Genomic DNA, 10,403 nt, shown 5'->3' on the forward strand with positions numbered 1-10,403 from the left:
ATTGTCATACTAAGTTGTGAAAACCTAATCCAAATCTACTGACCTAAAATGACCTTTGACCTTGACTTTGTGACCTGAAAGTTGTGCCATATGATTTGTGATACTTGATAACCCTTGGGTACAAGTTTCATGGAATTTGCTCTTTTGAAATTATGCTAACAAAAAAAAAAATCAAAATCTTGGTGTTGATGCCGCAACAAAGAGTAAGTTTGCAGAACTGAAATGACATTCGACCTTGACTTTGTCACCTAAAAGACTAATCACATGATTGGTGATACTTGATAACCCCTGTGTTCAAGTTTCATGGAACAGAAATGTATACTTTCCAAATTATGATAAAAATTCAAAATCTTAACCTTTGGTTAGTTTTGATGTTGATGCCACAACATACAGTAGTCTAAGTTTGTTGACCCGAAATGACCTTTGACCTTGACATTATGACCTGAAATTCTACTCATATGATTGGGGATACTTGTCCAAGTTTCATTGAAAAAGAACTTACATGTACTTTCAAAATTATATTAAAAATTAAAAAACTTAAAGGTATTACAAAGTTTTTGGTTGGGGTCATGAATTTGGTTCAAATGAACGTATTGGAAACATATATTCGATCCTACAATATTCAGTGATCGTTGTCGCAGTTGAAATCGAGTCTACAGTGATGAAATTGTAAATAATAAACTCTTTTAGTTGTATAGCTCCCTCTCAAGGTCAAGATATTAATTTAGCTATAAAAATAATGTTTCTTGAGTAAAATTGACCGATTGGCTATTCTCGTTTGGAAATTATATATCAGGGGGGTGATTAACTAACAGCTAAAATCGATCATAAATGAGATTATATTGCTCTTAGGCTCAATATCACTCCTAAGAGCAATATCGCTTTTAAGGACTGGTCCACTAAGGCATTTGGGATTAATACTAGGAGTAAAATCGCTATTAAGGCTGAGAGTGATCCGTATTGCTCTTAGCATTGCCTTTTGTGTGTAACCATTATGCTACTCATTACATCATTAGCAACACTTTCTGTCAAACTGGGGATTGTAGGCCTATAGACCTAGGTCTAACTTACGTACATTACGTACGTTAAATCCGGCATTTTACTGGAAACAAGCGTAGAAAGATAGACAAACTATACCCACATAAAACCGTGTTCATCCTCACACTGCTACATGAAAACGGCATGAATGATTTTGTTTCAGTCTTATGCGAAATTTAACTCAGTTTTCTAATTTTAGAAAAAAAATCAACATAGAAATGAACGTCATTAACAAATGTTAAGTAACGATAGCTAGCTAGCTAATTATCGTCAATCTCGCGATTGATTGATGCCCAGTGACCAAAATTTGAGCCTGATGATTGGCTGGATTGATCGCGAACATGATTATTCACGCTGGGATTGATCCCAGCCTAAAAGCGATTTAGTGAACCAGTCAGGTAGAATCGTTTTAAGCTGGGATTGAAATCAATCCCCCAAATTGCTCTTTATAGGAATGATATCGTTCCCAGTTAGTGAATCAACCCCCAGAACTACACATTCTGAGATTTTCATTGTTGCAGCTATCATTTTATGGCCATAGGCGCGATTTGAAAATTATAGAAATTTACCGGGAGCACCGGTAAATTTTTTCAATTTTTTTTTTAGTGCTTATAATACATCCACAGGGGCATCCAAATATTACAAGATTGTAAAGAATCTTTATCCAGCCAATTTTCAAAATCTCCCAAAACTTTGTATTACCTTTAACCTTAGGTTTAGTTTTTGATGTTGACCCTGCCGCCATCACCGGAAAAGCGGCGCCTTTGTCTCGCTTTTGCCATGCAGGCGAGACAAAAATCCCTGTCTGCTTAATATGTATTATCTATCATGTATCTAACAGAAAATACACACTAGAACATTTTCAACAAAACTATTCTAAAATTCCTGTTCATTATACTATCACAAAAAACACACAATGCTTAAAGGTGAAATTCAAAGAAAATCACAATTATGTCAACTAATGTATCACTAGAAACTGGTAAGCTAACAGATGGCCATCGTACAAGTTTTAGGTCAACTACATATCGGGTGATTTATAAAAAATACAAATACAACCACCTCCATAGCAGCTAGGATATACGAGAGATTCGCCGGAAAAATAACAATGTTTTAATGACGTCACTATATGGACCAATACTGACCAAGCAGACGACATCCCATAAAGAATGAACATAATTGCAAAACTATTATTTGTCAAATTATAATGAGTTTAGTGTATATAAATGTAATGGCATGTCAAACCATTCAAAAGGGGATATGACCCGATTCTGATAACTAAAATTAATCTTTTGCTTGTAAATACACAGGATAGGGGTTAATTTACAATCAAAGAAACCAGACTTTCAAATTGAAAACCCCCCGGAATGATATTAAGGACGGCATTTGTTCCCTCTTGAAACGCCGAACATACCGCGGTGTGTCCAGCTGAATATACAATGGCGTCTTATTTTGTTTACAAGCGACAGATTCCTTTATTTTTGTATCGCTGCATTTGTCATCAAAATAAATTCATTGCATGGGGTTTAGAGTGAGGCAATAGACTATACATTTAGCCTGACGGTAGTGAAGTAAGAGAAAGAACTTAAGAGAAGATTAAAACACAGGCACTGAAAATGTGTGAGATGTCATGGGACATCGTCTGCTTGTGCAAATCATGTCCATACTGTGATCTCACACATCTCAGCAGCGTTCGGAGACCTCTTCAGGTGCTATGCCGGGGCTGTATTTAAAGTAGATATTCATTGATTTTAAAAATTAACTTTATTATCACTATTGCAAAGCTGAAACTTTGATTCGACAAGGTTATCAAAATTCGATGCTTGGAAACATTCGAAGTAATGATTATTATAAATTACAAAACGCTTATATACAGCCCCGGCATAGCACCTGAAGAGCTCTCCGAACGCTGCTGAGATGTGTGAGATCACAGTATGGACATGACTTGCACAAGCAGACGATGTCCCACGACATCTCACACATTTTCAGTGCCTGTGTTTTCATCTTCTCCTGAGTTCTTTCTCTTACTTCACTATTGTCAGGCTAAATGTATAATCTATTGCCTCACTCTAAACCCCGCGCATGGTTTTATTTCGATGACAAATGCAGCGATACAAAAATAAAGGAATTTGTCGCTTGTAAACAAAATAAGACGCCATTGTATATTCAGCTGCACACACCGGGGTATGTTCGGCGTTTCAAGAGGGAACAAATGCCGTCCTTAATATCATTCCGGGGGCTTTTCAATTTGAAAATCTGGTTTCTTTGATTGTTAATTAACCCCTATCCTGTGTATTTACAAGCAAAAGATTTTAGTTATCAGAATCGGGTCATATCCCCTTTTGAATGGTTTGACGTGCCATTACATTTATATACACTAAACTCATTATAAATTGAGAAATAATAGCTTTGCAATTATGTTCATTCTCTATGGGATGTCGTCTGCTTGGGCAGTGTTGGTCCATATAATGACGTCATTAAAACATCGTTATTTTTTCCGGCGAATCTCTCGTATATCTCAGCTGCTATGGAGGTGGTTGTATTTGTATTTTTATAAATCACCCGATATGTAGTTGACCTAAAACTTGTACGATCGCCATCTGTTAGCTTACCAGTTTCTAGTGTTACATTAGTTGACATATTTGTGATCTTCTTTGAATTTCACCTTTAAGTGTTTTGTAATTTATAATAATCATTACTTTGAATGTTTCCAAGCATTGAATTTTGATAAACTTGTCGAAGCAAAGTTTCAACTTTGCAATAATGAAAATAAAGTTAGTTTTTAAAATCAATGAATATCTACTTTAAGCTCCATGCAAACAATTTGAAACTATAAAAAGGATACCTACATGCCACCAAAAAAAACTCAAGAACAAATTAAAATTGCTTAAATCCCAATATGAAGGCATGACACCTCATACTGAACAAGTGATAAGAGTAAACTAGACTGGTCTATTGCAAGTTCTACTAGTGAACCAAAGCAGAAAAGAGTCACTTGGGTATAGGTGTTTTCATTTAATGTAAGTACTTACCTCTGTCAGCCATTCTTCCTGAGTTGGGGTCTTGGGCATACCTGTAAAGGAGAGGTACAAAAACCATCATGACATTTGTAGAAAGAATATGGTCTGAGGGTCTTGGAAAGTTATTAGTACCCTTGTTAACTGGGCCCCGTCTTAAAAAGAGATGCGCTTGATAACTCACAGGTTTGCAGTACCATATCTCTTATGTACATCGTTGTGATTGATTTCAATGGCAAAGATGTTGAGATTAATATAAACTCTTAATAAGACACGGCCCTGGTATCACAAGGGAGTATTCAAAACATGTACACTGCTCATTTCTTTTTCCAACTCCACTTTTTTAACACAATGGCAGAACCACCAACAGATTAAATGCAGTCAACAGCAAAACAAAATACTGCTCGTCATTCTGTCATGGTATAATTTTTAGTTAAAGCCATTTAAAGATCCTACCTAGCTAAACAGGTGCTAAGCCTTCCATATACATGCATATAGGAAAATGGCAAATCGGCAATCACATATTGTTTCCTTATTGCCTTCACAATACTATCCATGGTTGAAAGCAAAAAGGTAGAATATTTTCTTGGCAAAGCTAAAATGTGTCTTGATTGGCAAACAATTATGATGGCATGCTGTATCAAAGTCTGATATTTCTTCTTTTTTTGTCTGATTTGTTGACGGTGTATTTCAGTCACAACTATGCATCAGGCCGCAGATCGCAAGACGATTACATGAGTAGAGTCAGTCCAGACTCAAGAGATTTAATAGCTAATCATTAATTACAAATAATAAAGATGATTTCAGCATTACCCATTTTCATGAGTGTCCAGTTTTGATCCATTTGTTTGGCCGCCTGGAGGAAATATCTTCCATCAGTCCACATTGCTGCTTTCATTTCTGTCACAATAGCGGTGCCTACAGTAGAAGGAAATTAAATGTTAGAATGAACACAAGGTATATTCTATAGTCTTAATACAAAACTGTATTGATACACAGGCTGTCTAATCAATGAATTCATTATATTGAGCTATATATTGCTTGCACTCAGTATTTCTTAAACTAAATATTTCTTGCCCTAGCTATTCCGCCATTTCCGCCTGAACTAAATATTTATTGAGCTTGATTTTCCGTAAGCTCAATATTCTTTATTCCTTGTCCTAAAGATGTCAAGATCTGAACATGTATGGTAATGTTCCTCCAAACATTTATCAAGCAAATTTTGAGATTTTAATTCTAAATATAGCAATGCATTCTATAGAGGATTATTAATTGAAAATTAATTAAATATTTCTATAAAAACTTAATTTTGAAATAACTACAACTCTTTCACTGAAAAGAAAGCAACATTCCTATGGTAAAAAAATAGAGGGGGAAAAAAATATATATATATATATATAGCACTTAAACTTCCATATGTATTACAACTCACAATTTGATATCAAAAGAAAAACATTCAAAATGTTAAATACACAGTATAAATCTCAACATAACTAGCAAACTCAGTTTATAATGCATAGTGTCTTTTTTAAAAAGGACAACACAAGTGAGGTATACAGTAAACAAAATAAGTATACCATGCTATACCAGCTAAACTCCATGAGTACTGAAAAATATAAACAGAGCATCACTATTATTTGCTTTAGCTTTCCAAACATATAGAGGTGTAAAAATGAATAATTTAAACTTCATTGATTTAAGTGTCCCAAATATTTAAAAAAAAATACACCAGGACATTACATTCTTACCGCTGGATCCAGTGAAGCCGGTTATAAATGGCCGCCTGCAGTCACACTCGGCTATGTACTCATTCTGAAGAAGAATAACAAATAACAAATAAACATGAACTACTATCTCAACATTGTTGGTAAATGGAGTTCACAAAGCACACAACAGTTAATATTTCAACTTTATTAACCCCTCTAAAAGGTGATAGCTCAAAAACCTCAAAATGTACAGTTTATTCAAAGGTATAATATCAATGTGGTATATGTTGTGATGTGTAAAGTGATAGGAAGCAAGATAACATAATTGCTGACAGTGGTACTGTAATATATTTTAGTTATTCTTATTATCATTAATACATCAATGACATTAGCATTACCGGTATTTCTACCACAGTATGTGAGCTCTCTAACATGATGGAAACATTCAGGCTTATACGAGATCTACATTACCTCATGTGAATATCATAATGGAATGTATAAGCTGGTATGAGATCAGCCTGACATGGAATTCAACTGATGGGAATAACATTATGGAATGAGATAGGCTTGTACGATATCTACCTAACATGAACTCACTTGATGAGAATCACATGACGGAATGATATAGGCTTGTATTGGACCGCCATACTGAGAGCTTTGCATAAAGCCACGTAACTTCTGAAGCAACAAGGTGGTATTTTTTGCCATGGCTGCTATATCTGTGTCAAGTAAAATTATAAGTAATGAAAACAAGATATCAAAATCGAGGACATACCATATTTCATTTTGTTTCATACCATACACATACCTGCCAACCTGAGACAAGAGAAATTAGGAGTAAATTTTTCTGGATGGACTACGAGGTCACGAACCACCGAAGGATTGGGGTAGTAGCCCGTAGATTGGGGGGGGGGGTACACAGGGGGTGACTGCGGAACTAACGATCACGTTCGGGCTGCGCTGTGTACATCTTCTATGAGCGCGAGCGCGGATGTCGGCGTGATCTGGTTATCAGTGCTGTGTTATGCTTTAGTCTTATACATAAATACATACATACATATTGGTATTTATTGAGCGCCTTTACATGAACATGCTCAAGGCGCTTTACATTTCAAAATACAAACATAATAGTTATATACTCTCCAAGTGCATTACACTCTAAAAAAAAAAAAAAAAAAAAAAAAAAAAAAAAAAATTATTAAAAAAAAATCGGAGTTTTGAGGCATGCACTCGGAATTCGGAGTTGGTATGTAAAAAGCGGAGGAACTCCGCCTAAATCGGGGTGGTTGGCAGGTATGCATACAATCACTATGGAAATAATAATATAATTTCAATTGCTTTGCATTCAAACTGAAAATACCAACCTTATGAACTTTACATGCATATGGTGTGTTTGTGGTACAAAACTAGTCCTTTAGTGCAAGTGTTTTAAAACGCAATGCATCATAATAACCCAAAACTTACACAGCCGGGATAGTAATGCACCTATTTGTGCCAATTACCAGCTTGACTGTATGCTGTGTTGGAATGATCTTTTAAAGGATTTTCGGCACTTGTTCAGAAGCCTATCCAAAATTTGACAAGTAACTCCGGCGTGAAGATACCATACTAAAACATAACGGTACTCAAAATAAAGTAAATATTCATTAAATGTCCAAATAAAGATCATGAGTTAAAAGTCGTTATGTTTATTACCTGTTCGCGTGTCAATTTTCTTGTTACTTTTGGAGTATTTTTCGGATAAACGTTTATATTAGTATACACTTTTTCACAGGTTTCACGGCAAACCGCTGCACAATACAAGTGCATCCAATGGTGGGTTGCGGGCGGCCGTGCGCCTGTGTAAAGTTATCTACCGTAATGTCTCAGATCCTCATTACGGTAGATAACTTCACACAGGCGCGCGCCCGCCGGCAACCCACCATCGGTATGGATAACTCATAATAAGTAAGTCCGTAAATTTCACATTCTATAATAGGTTAGCAAATTTTGAAAACTGTAATTAGGAGGTATATATACCGACCTAATTTACATCTGATTTAGAAATCAGAAAATAAGATCTAAATAAAGAAAATCGGGGAGAAAATGTTTTGAACGAAAAGATGTACATCGGTGGCTCTAGCCACCCCCACGGTACGAGATCCCTGGGTTGTCAACAAAGGTCAGTTTTTTAAAAGAAATGACCAAATCAGACGGTTATTTCTGTCTAGCGCCGGATTTGCTTTCATCGTCAAAATTAAATTGTTGAAATTCTTGCACCCTCATTTTAAACTGTTAGGCCTGCTGTAGACCGAAAGCTTCAGTCTCTATACCGTCGGTTGTTCCACTGAGACTACGTCTGGCTCCACTAGACCTTCGGTTATAGAGACTGAACGATCGCCTATGCCAGCCTATGTTGAAGATATCACGGCTAGATTTTAGCCGTTAGGCCCCTCCCACAAACATGAACAAACTTGCCACGGCCGTATTGTTATGCCCCCAAAATCCCCCAAAATGTCATTTTACCTCGTGCATATCCAATTTTACATTAGGCCTAGGCTATAATACATCGGTTCCACTTACTAACTTGATTGAAATAATCCGTTTAATGGTCCCTTTTAAGGAAATTATGGGTCAAAATCGACATCCATGTTGAAAATCTTGCAAGCCGTGTTAAACTCTCGCTGCCGTCAATCTCATCCCTTCTAGTCTACGCCAAAGGCAAAATGATTATGAAGGAAAAACTGTGCGCCATCTACATGTTCGTAATGGCGTTATCACAGTTTTTCCTTCATAATCATTTTTGCCTTCGGCGTAGACTAGAAGGGATGAGATTGACGGCAGCGAGAGTTTAACACGGCTTGCAAGATTTTCAACATGGATGTCGATTTTGACCCATAATTTCCTTAAAAGGGACCATTAAACGGATTATTTCAATCAAGTTAGTAAGTGGAACCGATGTATTATAGCCTAGGCCTAATGTAAAATTGGATATGCACGAGGTAAAATGACATTTTGGGGGATTTTGGGGGCATAACAATACGGCCGTGGCAAGTTTGTTCATGTTTGTGGGAGGGGCCTAACGGCTAAAATCTAGCCGTGATATCTTCAACATAGGCTGGCATAGGCGATCGTTCTGTCTCTATAACCGGAGGTCTAGTGGAGCCAGACGTAGTCTCAGTGGAACAACCGACGGTATAGAGACTGAAGCTTTCGGTCTAGGCCTGCTGTTAGTTAATGCGCACTACGTTTCAGGCAAACGGGGCTGCCGTGGCCACCAGGAACATCTAGGGTCTAGTGTAAACAGATCTAGCAAGCATAACAAATGAAAGAGACAGAAATTTCGGTCTAGATCTAGATCCTATATTATTCGAGTGCAGCTAACCCTACCCAGATAGGCCTAGAGTCTAGGCCTAAGACTCTTTCAGTCACTTTAAGTCTTAAGACTAGGCTAGAGGCTAACGAACGAAAGAGACATAAATTTTCGGCCCAAATTTTCTGTCTAGGACCGACCACCGGTCGAGATAGGTCTAGGCTAGATCTATATGCAGATCCAGCACCGTCTCTGGTAACTCTAGACCGAATTTTCCGTCTCTTTCGTTCGTTAGCCTCTTATTGGGGTAGGGTCGGCCGGCTCTCTCTTTAGAGACGGAAACCGTCTATAGGTCTACACATTCCCTTGATAACGCCACGGCCATTTCAGGTCGTAGCGTTTTGCCCCCAAAAATCCCCCAAAATGTCATTTTACCTCGTGCATGTTATATTGTAAATTAGGCCTAGGCTATAATAAATCAGTTCCACTTAGAGTCTACCAACTTTAGTCTTTACTAAAATAATCAGTTTAATAGAATCTAGACCTAGAGGTCTAGACCTAGTCCCTTTTTAGGAATTTATGGGTCAAAAATCGAAATCCATTTTGATAATCTTTTTCAACATGGATTTCGATTTTTGACCCATAAATTCCTAAAAAAGGGACTATTAAACTGATTATTTTAGTAAAGTTGGTAAGTGGAACTGATTTATTATAGCCTAGGCCTAATTTACAATAGAGTCTATAGTCTATAACATGCACGAGGTAAAATGACATTTTGGGGGATTTTGGGGGCAAAACGCTACGACCTGAAATGGCCGTGGCGTTATCAAGGGAATGTGTATAGACGGTTTCCGTCTCTAAAGAGAGAGCCGACCCTACCCCAATAAGAGGCTAACGAACGAAAGAGACGGAAAATTCGGTCTATGGTAACTCCAGCTCCAGGAAACTCCGACGAGTCCGACACCGACGCCAAAGACGCCTTCGGCGTAGGCGTCGGAGCTTCCTGGAGTTACGTCTTTGGAGTCTGGGTGCACAATCAGATGTTTACAATCATTCCTAGAGATCTAGTTTATGTTCTTGTATTTATTAGGCCTAGAATACAGTAACATTAGGTCTATCCTTATAAAGTGTGTAACCTTAGATCTATACACTTTCATATCTCATCCAAATATAGTTTTCTTTCTCTAAAACATGAAATGTTCATACCTTTTCAAGTTCTTTAGTCTCCCAGGAAAATCATCAACCAGCTAGTGCTGAGGGTAAATCGCTAAAACGTAAGTCAAAACCTGCGCGCTCCCATGAACCTAGCGACTAATATGTAACAAGCCTGCGACCATATCTCTATAAATGCCT

General features: G+C 37.2%; 1 protein-coding gene across 1 annotated transcript in view; it reads right to left on the reverse strand.

Annotated features, from left to right (window-relative positions):
• LOC115924143 (xaa-Pro aminopeptidase 1-like) overlaps positions 1 to 10,403 on the reverse strand; it is a 48,276-nt gene extending 37,873 nt beyond the window's left edge. Inside the window, exons 1-5 of the mRNA XM_030985968.1 lie at positions 10,257 to 10,403; positions 6,356 to 6,477; positions 5,801 to 5,864; positions 4,866 to 4,970; positions 4,068 to 4,108 (exon numbers count right to left, since the gene is read on the reverse strand). Of these exons, the coding sequence (XP_030841828.1) occupies positions 4,068 to 4,108; positions 4,866 to 4,970; positions 5,801 to 5,864; positions 6,356 to 6,466 (321 nt within the window). The 5' untranslated portion in view covers positions 6,467 to 6,477; positions 10,257 to 10,403. The remainder of the gene's footprint in view (positions 1 to 4,067; positions 4,109 to 4,865; positions 4,971 to 5,800; positions 5,865 to 6,355; positions 6,478 to 10,256) is intronic.

This window comes from Strongylocentrotus purpuratus, unplaced genomic scaffold (genome assembly GCF_000002235.5).
Source record: "Strongylocentrotus purpuratus isolate Spur 01 unplaced genomic scaffold, Spur_5.0 spur5_scaffold_15, whole genome shotgun sequence".
Classification (NCBI taxonomy): domain Eukaryota; kingdom Metazoa; phylum Echinodermata; class Echinoidea; order Camarodonta; family Strongylocentrotidae; genus Strongylocentrotus; species Strongylocentrotus purpuratus.